Source organism: Equus przewalskii, chromosome 14, assembly GCF_037783145.1.
Source record: "Equus przewalskii isolate Varuska chromosome 14, EquPr2, whole genome shotgun sequence".
Classification (NCBI taxonomy): domain Eukaryota; kingdom Metazoa; phylum Chordata; class Mammalia; order Perissodactyla; family Equidae; genus Equus; species Equus przewalskii.
The window spans coordinates 71105072-71125011 of record NC_091844.1 but is presented as its reverse complement, the minus strand read 5'-3'; the positions used below and the strand labels follow the sequence as shown (position 1 = coordinate 71125011).

Below are 19940 nucleotides of genomic sequence, written 5' to 3'. Positions count from 1 at the left end.
AATGTAACAGAGTCGCAGAGCAAGTCAATGTTAGAGTCAAGACAAGGCCCTGGGGTCTCCTGGACGCTCCCCATCCCTACCCTGTCCTTGATTTTCCCACTGTCGCAGAAAGGAAACTTGGTTTCATCGTAAGCAACCTCTGAAGTTACCTTTTAGGAACATTTCACATGGAAAGCAAAACAGTCAAGCTTCGAAAGAAGTTACATTCATAAACTTGTATTTTTATTCTTTCTGTACATATTGGCAATGATAAAGCTTAAAGGTGCATGTCCTATGAAATATGCAAAACAAGGAATTTACATAAATAATTTATACTTCAGAAAATTAAAGTTGAAAAATATTTTCCACATCATTAGAGTTCACAGTATTTAAAGTAAATCAAGCTTTCCCCTGTAGATTTCAAACTATATTGTCTCAGCAGAGAATGATAAAATCTAATCAGGAATAAAACGATCAAGTTTCTGTTTTTTATTCAGTGCACGAGTAGACACTATTTCAGTATCAGGCTGTTCACACGCTGAGGCTGCAGCATTTCGTCCCAATCCTTTACCTCCTGAGTGGCTGTGACCCGGCAGAGGTCACGTGGTGTGGAATGGTTACAGCGTCACCAAAACCACCCACAGTGGACACATTCAACCAAGTGGTAACGTCTGGTGGTCCGATGCCTCATTTCCACATAATACTTTTTATAGCCCTGAAAATGGAAACCTTGGCATCTAAACACAGCCGAACATGTTAACACTAGTACAAGGCACTGTGCTATGGGGTTGGGTTTATGTGTAGGAAAGATCATGTTTGCATAGATTGCTAGCGATTTTAGTGTGCAATAACATAGAGGGCCCCGGCGTGCGTGGCCTAGTGATGGATGAAGCCGCGTGACCCTCCTGCAGCCTGGGGGCAGCACCGCAGTCTTCTCCAGCCCAGCCTAGTGGGCAGGTCCCCAAGGCTCCTACAGGAGAGTCTTTTGCTCAAAAAGCTGCAGGTCAAAGCGGACCCAGACCTCCCCGGTGGGAACCTCGTGCAGCAGGAGTCGGCGAGTGGTGGGGCCTTTGCTTTCCTGTTCTGTTCGAATTTTTGCCACTGGAACTTCAGTACGACCCAGGAAATCTGGTGAATAGACAGGTGAGAGTCAAAAGTCTTCTTTATAAAATTGTTAAAAACCACCACATGAGGGGTGTCTGAAACAGGATTCATACAACTTTCAAATCCAAAAAAAGTAACTAACTTCTTTCGGTACTGGCTGTCTGACGCTGTGAATGAATGCATGCAGAATGACAAGGGATGCGTGTGGAGGAAACTGCCTATTTGGAATCCAAGTCTCTGGGCAGGGAGCATCTCCCCCATCCGGCATGTGCCAGGCGCACAGTGTTTCTCTTAGGTATGTAGGGAGTGACTGGGCTCAAAGACTGAAACACACCTGAGCCCCCCCGCGCCAGAAGGCACCCCACCTGCTGCCGGAGTGAGATGCTGGTGACCATGGGCCTGTGCTGTTCCCCTGAGGTGTCATGGGGTAAAAATAAGGTCAAGTACCCTGGATCTAGACTTGAGATTCTAGAGTGCTGGGGATGCTTCAGATCCCCTGGCTGAATTATACTTTACCATCTGGTGAAAACTGGTCTCTGTCAAACATGGTGAGACACAGCACATCCTGGTAAAGGTCCTTAATAAAGAACTGGCAGTTAAAATTCCACTTGGGATTTAGTGTGTCCTGGAGGGTTCTGGTAGTGTAGCTCTGGGAGCCCATGCTGATTTCACAATATGGATTGCTCTTTCCTGAACAAAAACAAACCAAAGACACATGTGGCCTGTAAAGGTAAAATGAGTGACAACAGGACCTTCCTCAAGCAAAAGCAGGATCCAAACAGATGCTTCTCTGTAGACCGCGCAGCAGGGGCCCACGTCTGCCTGTGGTCTCTGTGTTCCCAATGCTGACAGCATCATAAACCTGAGGAGCAACCAGGCAGGCTCGAAAGCTGGGGCTGCTCCCCCTGAGCCTGGGCAAGTGTCAGTGCAACTTGCCTCGTGCTTTCTCCACTCAGAAGCCTGAGGAAGGAGGCTTTGGTACATAATGGGAAAACAGTGATGATAATATTGGTCCAATAACCATTTTACTGGCATTGGAAACACTGACTTTTTAAAAGCATCCTATTATTCAATGTTCAGAAGAGTCATCAGCAAATAGTGGGGCAGTTACTATGTCTGTTTAATGAAAGAAGCATTTACCATTTGGTTTACAGGCTTTTAATTCTGTAGCTTCAATGACATGCACCATCAGTCGCCCAATGCCTGAGGTCTTTTGAGAGCGAGCTACAAAAGAGAAAGAGGAGTCATGTTGAGAATGCTGAGCGTGCAGTGATGACGCTAGGCTGTAGATACTCACAGTCTGTCTTTTTAACCAACCCAACACTGCCCAGCCTCACCTGCCACTGTGCTCAGCCCAGCAGGCTGGCGTCTGGCTGCTCTGTGCCTCTGCCCAGCCTGTGTTGCATGCTGGGAATGCCTTGCCTGCTGTCTCTGCCTGTCAGCATCCTACTCATCCTTCCACACGCAGGCCCAATCTCACACCTCACCTCCCAGACCCCTTCCCTCCTCTGTGCATCCATTATCCTTGGCTTCTGAGCATCCCACAGCCTGCTGGGCCTGAAATTCTATGTCATGTCCGTCTCCCCTGCCGAGAGGAGCCAGTGCAGAGCATGGACTGTTTATTCATCCATGTATTAATCTCTCAATTGCCTAGCAAATAGTAATGTTCATAAAATAAGAATATATTATATTCACTCAGCACTTAAAGCAGCTAACATTTACTGGATACTTACTTTGTGTTAGGCATGTGCTAGACCTTTACATAAGTTATATTACTTAAACTGCACAATTACCCTGTAAGGCAGCTCTTTATAACTGCCATCTCCATATATGAGAAAAGTGAGGCTTAGAAAGGACTATAACATGCTCACGTCACAGAACTTCTACATGGCAGGGTCAAAATTTAAACATCAGATAGCAAAGTCTATTTTCCTAACTACTCACCATAGTTCCAATTATCTGTAAAACACTTCAGCTTACAAAGCAGTTTCACTTAAGACCTTATTCTATTTAAGGGGCTACTCAAAAAGGCTTTTAATATGGAGAGCGATGAGTCCATCAACTCCAGATTATCTTGGTAAATATGAAGTTAGGTAAGCAGGTTTTGCTCAGGGGTTTGAAAACTAACAAAAAGGCTGCTTGGTGAGCTATTGATTTTTCAAAACTCAGGGCAAGTAGAACCTTCTCTGTGAGCAGTGGCCCACTCCCATGGGTGCCAACCCTCCTGCACAGCACTGGCACTCGGTTCCCCGAAGGCAGGGCGGGGCCAGATTCACCTTTGCAGGCCCGGTTAAGAGGAGCACGGCCCTCGCACAGAGTAAGTAATCAATAAATGTCTACAGAGGTGAACACAAGGAAATGCATAACAATATGTACAGATACTGATGTTAAGCAAAACTAACACAGAAAAACTTTGATTCACATCTTTGACCAATTAAGAGATCATTATGTGCTTTACAAGTGATTCAGTCATTGATTTTTCAGCAGCAAGCCTTTAAAGTACCATTGAAACAAGAGTCAATTAGCAAGAGCCAATTTACACATACCTTTCAGGAGTAAATAACAAAATAAGGGACACCTGAATAAAAAAACACACAGAGCTGCAATTGGAGCAGCCAGGAACACGGGACTGGAAGGGGAGGAGTGCCCGGGGGTGGGCGGCAGGGTTTCACGGGTGAGCTGCTCAGTTAGGCAGTGATGTGGGCAGAGGGAAACAGCGGGAAATGGGGCAGCTACCAGGTAATATTGGGGATGGGCCCCGAGTGCAGGCTAAGAACTTTGTCCTTAATTTGGGAGGCAAAAGGGGAGATGCTTAAGCAGGGAGAGAGAGATTGAGGGCAGCCCTGTAGAAAGAATATTCCAGAAATGAAGGGAATGGGTGATGGTGGGGGTACCTCGTGCTATAGCCAGGGTGGGAGATTGGAGGGTCCGGAAGGGGCTGTGCTGCCAGGAAAGGAAAGGACCAGCAAATGAGAAAAGGAATGATGGAGAGAACAAATGGGCTCGGCAGCTGACTAGGGGAGAAGCGTCGGGGGTCAGAGAGCATGTTCCAGTCTGGGTGGCCGAGGACAATACTGCTATCCACAGAGATTCTCAGGAGGCGCTACTTCTGGAAGGAGGCTAATTAACCCCACTGGAGATGCCAATCTGTGATGTCCAGCAGGCACCCGGGAGCAGTCGAGCAGGTGCATCTGGAGAGCGTGGGCGCGGGAGAGAGCAGCCCAGCTGTGACCACTGAAACTGGGATGAGATGAGGGGGAGAGAAGCTCAGGTGAGGGCAGAACTCCGCGGGTACAGCGGGAGGAAGAAGAGCTAGGAAGGAGATGAAAGAAGATTAGATGGTAGGAGGACCCTCAGGGGTATCATGGGGTTCAGGGGCAGGGAGGAGCCTCAATTTCCTGCTACTGGGTGCAGGGAGCATGAGGAGGGAAAGTGAGCCAAGCCATTATTTAGGTCACTGGTGTCGTGTGAGCGAGTCATTTGCGCAGAATGATGGGGACAGCAAGTGGAGTGAAAGGCTGGTGAGCAAGGGGGAGCCGGGGGCGTGGGGGGGTAACTTAAAGTCCAGGACCTGGTTGTCAAGACAGGGGGAGGATGGGTGGATCTGGAGGAGGGATGGGGCAGAGGCTGAGGTGGGAGAGGAGCAGAGTGTTTATAAGCTGAAGGGAAACAGGCCAGAGAAGTGAAGTTTGGTGGAGCAAAGTGGACCAAGCAGAGGCGGGGTCAGCCGTGCATTGAAAGCCCCTCCCTCCTGGAAACAGGAGTGAAGAATGAGTGTTCGCGGCGGAGGGACACAGCCTTTGCCACAGAGAGAAGGGAGGTCCTGGAGCTCGCACTAGATGACCCCCGTCTGTGTAATGGCGGGGGGCTCGGAGAGGCCCCTAAGAGGTTTGAACAGCTGCGACGGGAGGAGAGGCCACAGCAGCTGAGGTGGGCTCTGCTGTCTCATCTTGCAGCAAGCCTGGTCTCTGCCGTCCCCATTCACCCTCTCACTGCAGGAGCAGCAGCAGCCGCAGCTTGTGTCCTGAGGGTGAGACCCATCCCCTCCCCAGGACCCCTGGCGGCGGGTTCCAACCCTCCGGGGCACCACCGACTACCTTGATAAGCCTTCTCCCGTTTCCTCTTCTCGGTGTCGATGTACTGCTCAGAAGCCGCCTTGATCTTCTGGACCCAGGCAGTCCTGCAGAGAAGCAGAGCACACCATGGGGCAGCTTTCCTGCGCACCCCACAGGTTCAGCCAGGAACCCCCAAGCTCTGCACTGGTTCTTCTCTCCTTTGCTATCCTCAGCTTTGACAAGTTTCCAATCATAGACCTGCGATTAGTGCAACTGAAAGACTCGCTTGCTAATTGAGGATCAAACTGAGAATTTCTAGACAGTTCCTGACCACTTACAAATCACCAGGCACTTGCAAGGTGCTGGGTACACGGAGAAAGAAGATGCAATTCAGCACGAGAGAACACAGGTTCTACTACACAGAGAACCGCGGCACAGGAGGAGGTCTGCTGTCACAGAGGTGCCGGGCTACACCCTAGAGGACACACGGCGGGCCAGGCAGAGAGGGAGAAGGGCATTCCACACAGGGGGAAGGGGGCGCACAGGTCCTGTGGGGTGGAGGGGTGGGACTGAGCCTCTGAGAGGCACAGAGAGGGCCTCAGAGACCAGGCGATGGAGCAGGGACTGTTGCTGGAGGGGTTTTAGCAGGAAGTGAGGTGTTGGGTCTCCTGTCAGAGAAGATCCCGAGAAGAGACTGGAAGCAGGGAAAGTGTTAGAGGCAGCGGAGGTAACCGAGCACATCCACAGCAAGGCCTCCCAGTGGGACTGGGCGGAGGGGCTGGTTGAGAGAGGACACAGAACCAGCAGGACTTGAGCATGGACTGGAGATGTATGGCCGAGGGAGATGTCCAAGCTTTCTCCTAGACTTCGAAGCAGGTCACATGTGGTCAGGACTGACCTCTCGTTAATGTTGTCTGTGCGGAGGGTGTAGACCCGGTCAATGTGGGAAATGTGGAAAACAGGCTCATCGCTGGAAGGGTCTGTGGGCAGTTTCACCAAGACTTCATTCAGGAAAATGGGCTGAAATTAGGGCCAAAACACAGGCTGTGAGATGGGCCAGTGCACCACCCCCCACCCTGCCTATGTCCCGAGAGTTCTGTCTGTTCTGAAGAGCCTTGGGAGAGGTGGAGAGGGGTCTTGGTTCTAGGATCTTTTATTTAGGAAAAAAGAAACTGTCTCCATTTTGTGAAAGTAAACATCTGGGGTAGATGAGATGTCACAGAACTGGGGACAGGAGCTCTGAGTGTCCACAACTGCTCCATGCACGGACACTTGGCATTTTGCTTCAGCCTCGGTTTTACAGAGAGACCCAAGGCTGAATGTGGACAGAGGTGGGATCACATGATGGCATGTACGCCAGGGAGGGGGCTGGAATCCAAAGCTGGAACCCAGCTGGCAGCTGGCGGAGGGCACTGAAGACCCAGCCACTCGAGGAGCTTCTTCTCTGGCAAGGGACAAAGGAGGCGTGAGACATCTGGAACAGGTGAAGAGCATGCCAGGAGGAGAGGAAAGGCTCAGGACGGGAAGGAGGTCCTTAAGGTAAAGGAAACACCTCGTGATGCTCCTGATGCGACCGCCAGTAGCACGCCACTTACCGTCTTGTACATTTTGAACTGAGCGTTGGACTTGGAGCTGAAAAGCTTCTCAGAGCCCGAGGAGACCGCAAACTGCCTGACCATGTGGGTGAGCAGCAGGAAGTCATTGAAGAGGAACCCGCACAGCTCCTTGTTGCTCTTGGTCTTGTAGAGTTTCCCACTGTGCAGAAGCTTCCGAGGCCCCAGGCAGTTGGTGAGGGAGTTGAAAATAAGTTGCTTGAAGAGAAAGAAACTGTCACTTTGTAAGTCCCAGCACAAACCATCCCAGTGTCCCCCAGACCTGTGCCCTGGACCTGAGGGTACTGTGATAGGATTTTCTAGTTGGCAATGTGACCGTGATCATCCCCCCTTTTCACAAAAGATCCTTACATTTATTTTTCTTGAGAGTTCGAACCGGCCCGGTGAAAATGATTACTTATACCCAGAGAATACTGATTCTACCATCTGAATTCAAAGAACTCAAAACCTACATATCAAATCTCTCTTTACAAGAAAGGAAGATGGCAACCAAGGGGCAGGATGGTGAGTGCACACGGGCTGAGCTGAGGCACAGACGGTCCACACCAGGGGAAGGCCGGCACCTGGTTCCCCACCCCAGCCTGCCTGGTGGCGTCCAGCTGCACACCACGGCCTCACCTCTGCGAGGCCTTCGCACTGAACGTGTGCCTGGATCCACTCCAGTCGGTCTGAATTTTCCTTCTCCCGAACGCCTTCATTAACTTGAGAGCACAGCTCCTCTGCCCGCTCGAGGGCCAGCTTTAGGGAGGAATGGTCTACGTGGTGCTCAGGGGTGTTCTCCAGAATCTGGAAAAGACCGGCTTCATCACAATACGTCATGGATGTGTTGTGTCCTCAACCCACCCCTCCAGCTCTCCTATTGGCTGCCTATATGTGCCCGGTGCTGAGCACTGGAAATAAAATGGTGCGCAAGACAATCATTTGCCCTTCAGAAGGTCATAGTCCCATGAGTTCTTGGGGAGACAGGTGACTCAGTTACAAGAGAGTGTGCCAAGTGCCACATGGACCAAGTGCCCTGAAATCTGTGGGTCTCTGGTGGCTCTCTGGCTCATTTTAGTAACAGGCCACATGTTAAAGGGTGCCTCCCTACTTCCCCCCCAATAATTTAAGCCATGTGCCTTTAGGGTGAACTCTTCAGTATAAACTGGCTGCAACTTTGATAAGTGTGTTAACTTGCAGAATAGCAACAGTTCACAATGTTTTGAGGGTCATTGATCCTTTTGAAAAATTGGATGAAAGCAATGAATCTCCTGCTACAGGAAAAATGTAATAAAATCCTGTTTGTCAGCATGTAGAAAAATGCATTCAGTTCATTTGGAGATGACTTCAAACTACTGTTACAAACGTAAAAGAATAGAGGCCAGAATACAAGTGTGCGTGGTCCCTCCGGAAATTAGCAGGCCCATCAGCAGACAGCTCCGGTCTGGACTCCTCCTGTAGTCGTGGGGCCCACAGGCCTTTGTTTACAATTCCAAACCGGGGAAAAGCCCTGAAAGCCTGAAGGTTTTTCAAAAGTCATTTGGTGGCAAAAGCTGACCTAAACTGAAGAGATGCATTTATTCACTCTACTTGCAGTGATTATCCATGTATTTCACTGTGGGAATATTAATGTGCTTGGTCACAGGTGCTGCCCAGGCTTTGTTGGCGTGCCGTACAATATACAGTATCTGAGTTACATTCTGAATTCTGAAACACGGCTGGCCCCAAATAGTTCAGGTAAGGGACTGTGGAATAATGTGCATAATGGGTCAGTTTGGTATCATAACTGTAACATAAGGTCTATACTGAGTTAACATGGCTCACAGACCAATGGTCAAAGCATAACTGAAAAAAGCAACAATCTTATATTATTTCTACTGTTTTTCTTTGTAAGCTGTTAAAATTCTATCAATGATTATTTGTGGAATAACCCTTTGTAAAGTCTGCCATCTCCTCAGAAGGCATATTGGCTCAAGAGGCCCATGCTGCTTATGTCAAGAAGATGGATGGAATCCTAGGACTGCGCAGTCGGCAAGCTGAGGTGGGCTACAGCGCGGGGACGAAGGTGAGCTCTGTTAGGACATGCTGAGCTGGGGACTCCTGGGGCATCTGGCTGGGGCTGTTCAGCTGGTAGATGAGTTCAGATCTCAGCAGAAAGACTGGAGTCCACGGTTGTAGCAATGGTGGGCTCTGTGTGAGCTCAAGACGGGCTCCACAACTGGAGACCTAGCGGGCCTTTCCTCTGCCTAGACAGACACACTCTTGACTCTGAGAGGCCGGGCAAGCTTTCTGGGAAGGGGAGGACAGGTTACCCAAGTGACAGTGGATGCCTCTTACTCGCCCACCTCAGGGATTCGGCCCTTCAGATTGTAATGTGCGTGTTCACATGCATACACACACACACACACACGCTCAGTGCCGGGTCCATCAGATGGTGGTCAGCCCATGTGGCAGAGGTGGCTGGCATACTCGGAGGCTGCCTGACTGCCAGCCTCTGTGAGCCTCAAAGGGACACGCTTCTCCGTCCCAGCAGGGGCACTCACGCTTCTGATGAGGAGGGGGTAGCGGGTGATCCTCTGCATGGGCTTCAGCAGGAAGCTGGAAAGGGGCATTCCTTTACATCGGGGGTCGGACGCCAGCTTCTGCAAAACAAGTGAGAGGCTTGAGGAAATCATAGCCTCAAGGAAAACAAGGAAACACTGGCTATACTCCTGGCTTTAACCACCTTTCAGATTTCTAATTTCTAAAAGCTCAGGATCCAAAATGATGTGTATCAGATTAACAGCAGGAATATCTCACCTCGTGTGCCAAAAACAGAGGATGCTTTTCAGTTCTTTCTTACACCCATATGACAGCCTATGTGATCATTCCTTCCTCTGCTTCCAGAACCACTCTCTTCCCAGTCTGCTGACCTGAGTCTTCTTCCCTTCTTCTCTACTCACTCTTTTTTTTTTTTTTAAGATTTTATTTTTTTCCTTTTTCTCCCCAAAGTCCCCTGGTAGACAGTTGTATATTCTTCGTTGTGGGTCCTTCTAGCTGTGGCATGTGGGACACTGCCTCAGCGTGGTTTGATGAGCAGTGCCATGTCCACGCCCAGGATTCGAACCAACGAAACACTGGGCTGCCTGCAGCGGAGCGCGCGAACTTAACCACTCGGCCACGGGGCCAGCCCCCTTCTCTACTCACTCTTAACTGTAGCTGCTGCCCAAGATCCCCCGCAGTGCAGTCCCAGAGGGTAACCCAGACCCTCTCTGGAGCTCCACACTTGCCCATTACTGTCTTTCTTCCCTGGATGTCCAAAAGGCACCTCAACACCTCAACAAACCCAGAAATGAAGTCCTCATCTTCCGTCATAAGAGCCTTCTCTTCTACCTCTATCCCTACCTGAGCTGGTAGCGCCATTCTGCACCCACCCACCTTCCCACACACACCCCTAGGAGTCACCATTGATGCCAATCCCTCTGTCTTCTAATAGCTCTAGATTTCCCCTGCCTCTGCCTGCCCATTGTCCCCTCCTTATTAGTAACAATTGCTACCATTTATTGAGCACCTACTGTGTGCCACGTAATGGATGTGTTAGCCTTTATTGGTACTGTCCCTTCTGCTCTTTCTTCACTTGGCTAATTTGTGCTCACCTCTGAAGACTCAGATTATGCCTCCTCTTGTCCAGGCTCTCCTCACCCTTCCCTGACACCTTCCCTCCCTCTCAGTGATCCTTCTTGAGCCCCCTAATAACCCATGGTGCCTTTATCATAATGCCGCATCCAGACTGGGTAATACAGGTGTCTCTATGCCGCGGCAGACTGTTAACTCCAGGAGGCCGGGACCACGTCTCAGTTGCCTCTGCTCCTAGTCCTAGTCCCGTACCTGAATAGAGTAGCTGGTACTCTAGGACGATCATTTTTAATGATTGAAAAATACATTTACCAAAATTTACCTAGTCACGTCCCACTATGGGATATTAAAATTGCTGCCCCTTTTTGTTTTTGGATATATCTATATATGCTGCTATAACAAGCATCTTCCTGCTTTTTATTTATGTATTTTGAGTCTTTTAAAAAAGCAACATTTTAGAACACAGCTTATTATTAGATTTTGCTTTTTAATATAATCAACACTATGCCTTTCATTATGAGACTGTAAACTTTTTATTTTTACTATTATTACAATTGTGATGACACTGACATCCTATTTACATTGTTATTGTTATTACTATTTGGAAAAAAGTTTTCAAAAATCTTTTACTATGCTTTAGAAGGTAAATGTCCTATTTTTAATTCTGCCATTGATTATTTTAAAACATTCACATGCACTCACAAATCTACATTTATCTATTTATTCTGACCAGTATTTCTATGATCTTGGTTTCTTTCTATGTCTCTTCTAGTTTATTTCTAGGCAACCCCTTGCCTCCCACCCTTATAACTAACTGAAGGGTTCTGTCCTCAGTGCCTTCTTATATTGAACCATTTTTACATCCCTGAGATCATTAGAAGGAAGATAAATATAAATAGCATTTACTGAATGTTTACTATGTGCCAATCTCTGTGCTAAAGTACTTTTAAAAGTATTACCTGATTATCTCCGGGTTACAGGTGAGAGGAACAAAGGCACCAAATGTTACGTAGCTTGTCCTGGTCACAACTGGACGGTGATGGGCTGGGATTCCAACCTGAGCAGTCCGATTCTGAAGCCTGTCTCGTCTGAAGCATGATATTATGCTGCCTCCTGGGGTAATCCTATTTGGTTATGACAGACTCTCCTTTTCATGTAATGCTTGATTTTACTCAGGCTGTACCCCCCTAGGTTTGTGTAAGTAACTCTGTGATGTTCGACAATGCATTTCTCACAACGCACCCCCGTTGTGAGGTGGCGTGTGGCTGCATTAGTAAGTGTTGTCCTTCTGAGTAAGGTCTAGCTTTACTTTTCCTCACCAACTGCTTGGTTTGTTTTGAGGAAGATTAGCCCTGAGCTAACATCTGCCATCAATCCTCCTCTTTTTGCTGAGGAAGAGTGGCCCCAAGCTAACATCTGTGCCCATCTTCCTCCACTTTATATGTGGGATGCCTGCCACAGCTATGGCTTGACAAGTGGTGCCATGTCTGCACCCAGGATCCCAACCAGCGAACCCCGGGCTGCTGAAGCGGAACGTGTGAACTTAACTGCTGCGCCACCAGGCCAGCCCCTCCAGAGTTACCTTTAAAAATTCCTTGAAGTCGGTGTCTTCATCTGTCTTCTGCTGTAACAGAGCTGCTCCATTAAGCTGACAGCTGCAGAACCGGATGTAAGCCTGCATGTGGGACAGCTCAGCTGCCAGGATGTCCCCAATCATCTGCACGGGCATCTTCTCGCCGCTGGTCTTCTTCCGCACCCGTAAGGCCCTGCAACCACACATTCTCTCACTCTCTGCTTCTAAGTGAATGTCTTTGGTGGGTGAAGGATGACTAGCATGGGAGATTAATGGTAATGATAACCAGTGAGCTATCTAAAAACCCCTGGCACCCTGAGGGAAGACTCAGGAGGAGGAGGAGGCGGCTTAGGCATGAAGCTCTACTGGCCAAGTCAACCTCGGTGAAACGTTAGCAAAGAAGATTAAGAAAATGAAGGCCAGACACGTGAGTGTCTCTAGGCCTTTAGAATTGGCTTAGTCTCACCTTAGCTTCTTAGCAAAGTTTCTTTTGAAAAATTCTAACTTGTTCTTGGCTGAACCAAGAAGAAAGGAATTTTCCACACTCTGTAGGGGCAAAAGGGAGCAGAAACCCTGGCGGCCAGGCGTGCAGGTGGAGGTGAGCCTCGTCCTCAGGAGAGCGGCCAAGCCCCAGGGAGGGCGGAGAGGCAGCCAGAGCTGGTCCTGTGGTGCCTCCTCCCAGGAGCTTGTTGTCCTGGGCACAGGGGACAGAAAACCACCCCAAGGAACAGAATTCCACAAGGGTCTTTAGGAGGCTGCCAGACTAGCCAGTCACGTCTGGGCCACGAGCTGCAGCTTCTCTCCGGACTCTACTACCCAAAACAGAGTCCAGTTTGTGGAATCCTATGTTAACATACGATTTGTTTAATGATTTAACTTTTTCTTTGTTTAATCGAAGTATTTTTTATTCTATTTCTTTACTTCAGTAGTTATGTATTTTATAGTTGTAGGGCATTTCATAAAGTTATAATAAAATAGAAAGCCGGAGGGAGCAGAAGACAGTTGGAAGTCCCTTTGCTGCGCAGCCCTGTGGAGAGGCGCGTGTGAAGCCTCCGTCCTGGGGCCGGGGTGTCTGCCGAGCGGCGGGCGAGGCGCACAACTCACTTCAGCAGCTTCGTGTTGGACATGATGAGCTCCTTCCAGTTAACAAAGATCAAGGCCATTTCTCCTTCCGTGAGGACACCTGAGTCCATCATCGGTTTCTGAAAAACCTAAATCAAAGCACAAAAGAAACAAGTTAGCCAAAGTGTGAAAACACAGCTGAAGTGGTCTAAGTGAAACAAGATCTTCATACACTGAAACTAAGACGATCATGGTATTTTAAAATAAACATATTTATGATCATTAAATTTTCTTTCTTTCTTTCTTCTTCTCCCCAAAGCCCCCCAGTACATAGTTGTATATCCTAGTTGTGGGTCCTTCTGGTTGTGCTGTGTGGGACGCCTCCTCAGCATGGCCTGATGAGCGGTGCTAGGTCTGCGCCCAGGATCCGAACCAGCAAAACCCCAGGCCCCCAAAGCGTAGTGCGTAAACCCAACCACTCAGCCACAGGGCCAGTCCTAGGATGGTTAAATTTTAAATTGCGTAAGTTCCCTACTTTTTGCTATCTGGGCTCCTAATCAAGGCTGATTCTGAGGACTGAATCCAGTAGTCTCACCAAGAAGAGGACATTCTCATACTCACCTCCTACGGGTGTTATGAAGGTTAAATAAAACCATGGCATAAAGCGCCTACATGCTGTAGGAGTGTGCAGAACTGAGGAAGCGTGACTGCTGCCAGGTCGAGCACCTCAGGGTTCTGGAAGCAGTTTGTAAAACAGTCAAGACTTATACTACCCTCAAGACTGACCGCCCAGCAGGGGTGGACTGCAGAGTTTGGCTGACTGAAGGGGAAATAATCCTCTCCATCAGTGTTCCAGAGCACTTAAGGATTTACAAACCTCTGATATGTACGCATATGCATACACTGTGTGTGCATGTGCACACATCTGTGTGTGGGGGGGAGGTTTCTCAATTAACTTCAGATATGATGTAGGTCAAGCTGAGTCAGGTATTATTATTCCCAAATGACTCGTGAAGAAATAAAGGCTGAAAGAGCGCTTTGCTCAGTTACAAAGTGAGAATATGGAGGAGCTAGAACTCAGCTCAACTCCTTTTGATTCTAAGTCCAAGTTTCCACTAAACAACTAGGGTTCTCAGGGAAAGACTTTAAAGGCCTTAAGGAAATAGCGACGTTATCTGAGAGGACTCTTCTCCTGTGTGATCCTTCCAAGATACACACGAAACATCACCCTATTAAAACTGTTCGCTGGCCATGGGATAAGATGCAATCTCCTTCTCCAGGATCCCGAGGCCCGCTGTGGTCTGCCCCCTGCCAGCCTCGCCAGCCTGGCCCTCACGTACTTGACGCTCAGCCACTCTGGGCTACGTGCAGGACCCTAACTCCCTCAGCACATGCCTTCCCACTTCTGTTTCCTCATAGAAAACTCGTCCTTGTCCTTCAGGTCTTGGCCAAGGCCTAAATGGGAAGGTCCTTCCTGACCTCTCCTTGCTGGCTGGGGGCGGTCCCCTCCCCTCGGCTCCCAAAGCATCCGAGTCACCCCCCCCCAGCCTTCACCACGCTGCTCTGCAACTGTCTGTCTGTCTCTCCACAGGACTGTGAACTCCTCGAGGGCAGGAACCTTCTCTTTAGCTCTGTTCTCTAGCACAGTGCTTTGCATACAGTAGGTTTTCAATTAATGTTTACTGAGTTGAGTTGAACATGGATTCAAAGAACTCAACTGAAAGTGCTGTGAATTGGACCTCTCTAAATCTCTCCAGCTCCACGAGCAGACTGCAGATGTCAGGACACTCCCAGGAGGGCGAGCCCTGGAAGACGGCCCATCTGCTCTGAGGGGTTCCTGGGGGACAGGCATTGCCTGTTCTTCACTCACTGAGTAATTTATGTTACTTTGTTTATTCGTTCTACTTGTCTGCTTTGTGTCAGCCTCAGTGAGGTGAGCAGAGGAGGAGAAGGTGGTCAGGCCCTCTGGGACCCCCCATGGGAACAGTGATGAGAAGGCCTTGCCTGTTAACAGTGCCCGTGACTCCTCGCCCCTCAGAGCATCTCATGGGTGGACAGAGTGGGAATAACCAAGGCCCAAGGGATTGAGTAACTGCTCTGAGGTGGGGCAAGACCCGGCCCCTGTTCACCTCCTGTGCTAGCATCAGAGAGGCACTTCTGCACCCATGTACAATCCCTTCGGACTGCAATGTGACCAGCAGCAGGGCAGACACTTGTAGGGATGAATAAGAATGATGGGCTCCTCTTGTAGGCCATCTGCCCTGGTCACAGAGGTGCAGACATAAACACACCTACTTTATTCAGTACTGGTGGGAAGGCCTGCAAAGGGCCAGGCTACGTTTTGGGGATGCAGAATGAAGGATACAGAGTCTCAGGAGCTCACAGCCTTGGGGGGAAGGGAGACACTGTCAACCGAGCTGTGCACTGTAGTGAACACGTGAGAGGAACTAGCAGGCCATGTCTGGAGCCCGCAGCCTGCATTTAGGGTGGAGGAGGCACCAGGGGCAGGCCTTGCCGGGGCGCAGATGCAGGCGGGTGCGGCCTCTGCTCCATGCTGCTATCCAGGTCACGGCCAGGTGTATGGTGCACCTGTTGGGCCTATGGGGACACCAATTCTCCTCAGGTGGTTTGTTTATTTGACTGGAAACAAAAGTATAATAGAACTATCAAGTGTTATCTTGCTTACTCAGACACAAATCATTTTAAAATGCCATTCTAGGGGCCGGCCTGGTGGCCCAGAGGTAAAGTTCGCAGGTTCCGCTTCGGCGGCCCAGGGCTCACCGGTTCTGATCCCGGGTGCGGACATGGCACCGCTTGGCAAAAGCCATGCTGTGGTAGGCGTCCCATGTATAAAGTAGAGGAAGATGGGCACGGATGTTAGCTCAGGGCCAGCATTCCTCAGCAAAAAGAGGAGTGGCAGTAGTTAGCTCAGGGCTAATCTTACTCAAAAAAAACAATGTCACTCTAACAGCTGTCATCAGCTTAGAGGTCACTGGTAACATAAATAGGCACAAACATAAAACAGTAAATATATGATATTTGGACAATATTTTACAATAAGCTCCTATTTGGTTTTCCAAACTGATACAAACATTTGGTGAACACTCCCACTGCTTCACAATTCCCCTGGAAATGTTAAAGTTTATGAAAATGTCAGGTGTCAAACAGCAGTGTAAATATAGTTAGGCAAAAAGCTGAAGTAGATAAGTTGCTTCAGCACCTTCCCCCCTTCTCTGGACCCTGTCCTTCCTGATGGGGCCTCTGCCACATGCGCCTGAGGCACCTGAGTGCCCTCTTGTTCTCTCTTCACTCTGAATTACCTAATCTCGGGGAAAGAGTTGACTGAACTCTTCAAGCACTCTCCAATGGGCAGAGAAAGCGTTTTGAGGGTGTGAGAGCTCCTGTCACGCCTGTGAATTTACACAGCAAAGGGGAAACCTCCCCTTGAGACCGAGGACCCCCATCCCCTACAGCAGAGAGAGATGCTCCTGGAGCGAGGCGGCAGGGGCCCCTCACCTCCACGACGAGCTGAAGGTCGTCCACGTACCGCTCCTCAGTCTGAATCAGCTCGTGAAGGTAGCCCTGCCTTTTCCTCTCTATTGGCTGCATGGTGTCCAGGGTTTGGAGATCGGCACACCCTATGGAAAAACAGGGTAGAGTTTCAAAATATGATTTCAGTCTTCTTTGCAGAAAACAGACATTTATCAGCAGACATGCTGGGTTTACAAATGCTGCCTTGAAGGAACAACACAGCTTCCACAGAGCGCAGGACGTCCTCGGAGCAGCACACACCTGCGAAGAGCGGGCCTCACGACCTGCCATCTGCTCGAAAGCAGCTCATTAGCCACACCTGTAACATTTCAATGTGGCCCTGACTTCTTCTCTTAGTAGTAATGACAGAATTAAGAATTTTTAGAATGGCCTCAAAGAGATCAGAACTGTGCTGAGCTTGTGAAGAATCTATGCTATTCTCACCATCTCAAGACATTTTCAAAGTTATTGTAATGATTAAACGAACCAAATGCTTCAGACTAGTGTTTCCTAAACTGCAGGTCGTGAGCTATCAGCGGGTCATTACATCAGTTTAGTTTTTTTAAATGCTGATTAGGCCCAGCAGTAAAATTATAAATAGAAACTATCAAGTGTGCAGCATTGGTAAGCGTTGTTCCGTGAAAAGTTTTAGTTAGGTATGTATTTGGGGATGTAAAATGTACTTCTTACTGTGAGTGACTGTTTAAAAGCTGTTTGAGAAACATTTCTCTAGATTTCTCAAAGTAAAGAGCTAAAGTTAGGAAATCTGAAGTCCCCAATGAAACCATGCCTAGCCCCCTAGGACAAAGAACTCCTGGTTTGGGATACACCGTGGCCCTAAGTGACTCTGAGGGAAGTCCTGAGTGTCTTGCAGCAGGGTGAGGTGTACTGCATACACTTTGGGTCAATTTACAGGCACATCGGGGATGAACTAAAGGTCAAATTGTGAAGTGTGACGTACTTCCAGAGTCATTTGGTAAGAAGCCGAGGGCTTGCCTTATGCCCAGTGACAGGAAGCCCTTCCTCAGACACAAAGAAAAAGCAGGCAGGTACCCAGCAAGCTACACCTTGAGGCAGCAAGCGGTGCACATCCGAAAGCCAAAAGCCGGGAGAGAGAAGGACAAAGAAGCCTGCCTGATCCCTGCGGCCACCAGGTGAGCAGAGGCAGCAGGGGAAGGGGCAGCCTGAGGCAGGGACTCCAGACACACATGTCCGCAAGTGGGTGCTTGTCTGACACTGGGAACAAATGAAGAAAGCCACAGAGGCAGAAAATGCAAGGATCACACTGGGCTTTTAAAGGGGGGTTCTCTTTCTGTCGCCTTTGAATTTTTATATATTTGCACAGATTTGGGCTTACTGAAAGTTCTAATGAAGACAGCTGTTCTGTTTTCTGCACATGTTGCCAAAAGCTTTAAAAAATTTACTCCCACAGTAAAACCAAAATTGAATACGGCAGGTTATGTTTGGTGCTACCAAGAAGAAATCATAGTGCCACAGTCGTGTTCAAAAAGTACCCAGCGTTTCGGGGGGTTGTATTTGATTCTGTCCTGCTGGGGAGAGCTGCAGGCGTGAGTGAGTGTTTGGAACCAGTAAGGCTGGTGACAATACAGATGACTGACTGACTAGGTTGTGTGGAGCAAGGAGGCTAGATGTGGTGGCCGTACAGCTGGTGGGACGTTGCTGATGGTGATGTGAGCCAGAGTCACAGGTCAGAGTTGCCAGCTGACTCTGATGGAGGCAATTAGAACAGTCTCTAAGGTTACCCCACCTCTTACACTAGTGTTTCACAAATTTCAGTCATTCACATTCTGCCACATCCACATTCTATCTCTACTATTATTTATGTTATATTTTTCTCTAAATTCACTTGTGTCTGAGTTAAATATCTAGGAAATCATGGGTTTGATGTGCTGGTTATGTTTCTTCTGATAGTCATTAAAATATATAACCATTAAAATAAAACTAGTCTTCTTGGGTGCTATCTTGCATGCCACTGTGTCGGGTACCATTGGGATACGTGTGTCACACTTTGAGAAACAATGATTTACATTAAAACCCACAAGCACCAGCCTATCTGTTCTGTATCTTGGAATAATAAGAAAAGTCTCAGACGTTTTACCATTTCTAAGGCGGGAACATACATTAGCTTTATCAGGATGAATGTGCGGACAATCCTTGCACTCCACCCCTGGCGGTCCCCTTTGCATTTCATTACAATGGTTCTTAAACTTTTATTCTCTCTTCAAGTTTCCAACCTGACCCGTACCTTCACAGTCAGACATTCTTACCCCTGATGTCAGGGGAAACAAATAAAGCCTTACTGCCCCTTTACCTCCTCCCTTTATCTCCCTGCTCTCATCCCTGTACTTCCTTCCCCTCTCGGGGATGCGGGGATCCTATTTATTCCCAAAGCCAGCATCCTTACCCAGCCCTCTCCTGCAGGACCCTTCCCTGTCCTTCACACCCCATCGTCAGTCTCCACTAGCTCCTTCTTAGCCTGCACACAGGGTTAAGTGCCTCTCCCACCCCATCATCTAAAACAAACAAGCACCCTTCCTTCCGTCCTGCTCCCTCCTCAAGAACCCTCTCTCTGGTCTCACCGCCAAGCATCACTAGAGGGGTCTGTACTCCTGGCCAGTCCCCCAGCTCTCCCTGTCACTTCTCCAGTATAGGGCACTCTGGCTTCTGTCCCACCGCCCCACTGACACTGCTCTTGTGAAGGTGATGATGACCTCGGCATTGCCAAATCTAGCAACCCCTTTGGAGATCACATCCTCCTCCACCTGCCCACGGCACTGGCCCTTCTGAAGACCTGCTTCTTCAGACACTCAAGTCTCTCCTCTCCCAGACTTTGCCACTCTCTTCTTTCTGGTGTTTCCTTCTGTCTTTCTGCCTCTGCCTGCTTCCAGATTCTCTGTTCCCCCTAATCCAGCTGATACTAAAATGTGTTCCTGGCATTCCAGCCCTGTACGGTCAAATGAACGGGACAATGCTGCAGACTGTGTATTTCTCTTGTAGGGCCACAATGCACATTAGCATATTAGGCTCTGAGAAATCCTGCCCTAAAAAAAAGTTTAATTTGACGAATGCAGAGTTCCCAACACCTATTTGACCACAGAACCCTCTTTTTTGAGGGGAGGGGAAGTGAATCTTCTGAGAACCGAGAAATTATAGTTTGTTGGTAGAATACATCCTTTGCCATCCTCTGTGCCCACACTGTCCAATACGTAGCCACTAGCAACATGTGCCCACTGAGCACTTGAACTGTGGCCAGTCCAGAGAAGTGCTGTGAGTGTAAAATGCACACAGGTTTCAAAGACCTTGTACAAAAAACCCAGAATGTAAAATAACGCATTAATAATTCTTATATTGATCACATATTGAAATGATAATATTTTGGATAATACTTGGTTAAGTAAAAAAATTATT

General features: G+C 48.7%; 1 protein-coding gene and 1 long non-coding RNA gene across 15 annotated transcripts in view; one reads left to right on the top strand and one right to left on the bottom strand.

Moving 5' to 3' along the window:
* Positions 1 to 200: 200 nt before the first annotated feature.
* Positions 201 to 19940, bottom strand: part of ITSN2 (intersectin 2) — a 134485-nt gene continuing 114745 nt past the window's right edge. For 8 of the 14 annotated variants that reach the window (XM_070574291.1, XM_070574295.1, XM_070574290.1 and 5 more), the window contains 11 exons: positions 16497 to 16618; positions 13023 to 13129; positions 11928 to 12111; positions 9274 to 9372; positions 7370 to 7537; positions 6734 to 6949; positions 6037 to 6158; positions 5181 to 5263; positions 2224 to 2307; positions 1600 to 1773; positions 201 to 1107 (listed from right to left, as the gene is read on the bottom strand). In XM_070574291.1, coding sequence (XP_070430392.1) covers positions 950 to 1107; positions 1600 to 1773; positions 2224 to 2307; positions 5181 to 5263; positions 6037 to 6158; positions 6734 to 6949; positions 7370 to 7537; positions 9274 to 9372; positions 11928 to 12111; positions 13023 to 13129; positions 16497 to 16618 — 1517 coding nt within the window. In that variant the 3' untranslated portion in view covers positions 201 to 949. Of the gene's footprint in view, positions 1108 to 1599; positions 1774 to 2223; positions 2308 to 3629; positions 4396 to 5180; positions 5264 to 6036; positions 6159 to 6733; positions 6950 to 7369; positions 7538 to 9273; positions 9373 to 11927; positions 12112 to 13022; positions 13130 to 16496; positions 16619 to 19940 lie in introns of all 14 variants that reach the window. The other 6 variants (XR_011526657.1, XR_011526658.1, XM_070574298.1 and 3 more) reach the window with 4 other exon arrangements.
* On the top strand, positions 983 to 13267 carry LOC139075807 (uncharacterized). Its single transcript, XR_011526664.1, has 4 exons — positions 983 to 1122; positions 8376 to 8467; positions 8689 to 8795; positions 11326 to 13267. It is a non-coding gene; the product is annotated as an uncharacterized lncRNA (long non-coding RNA).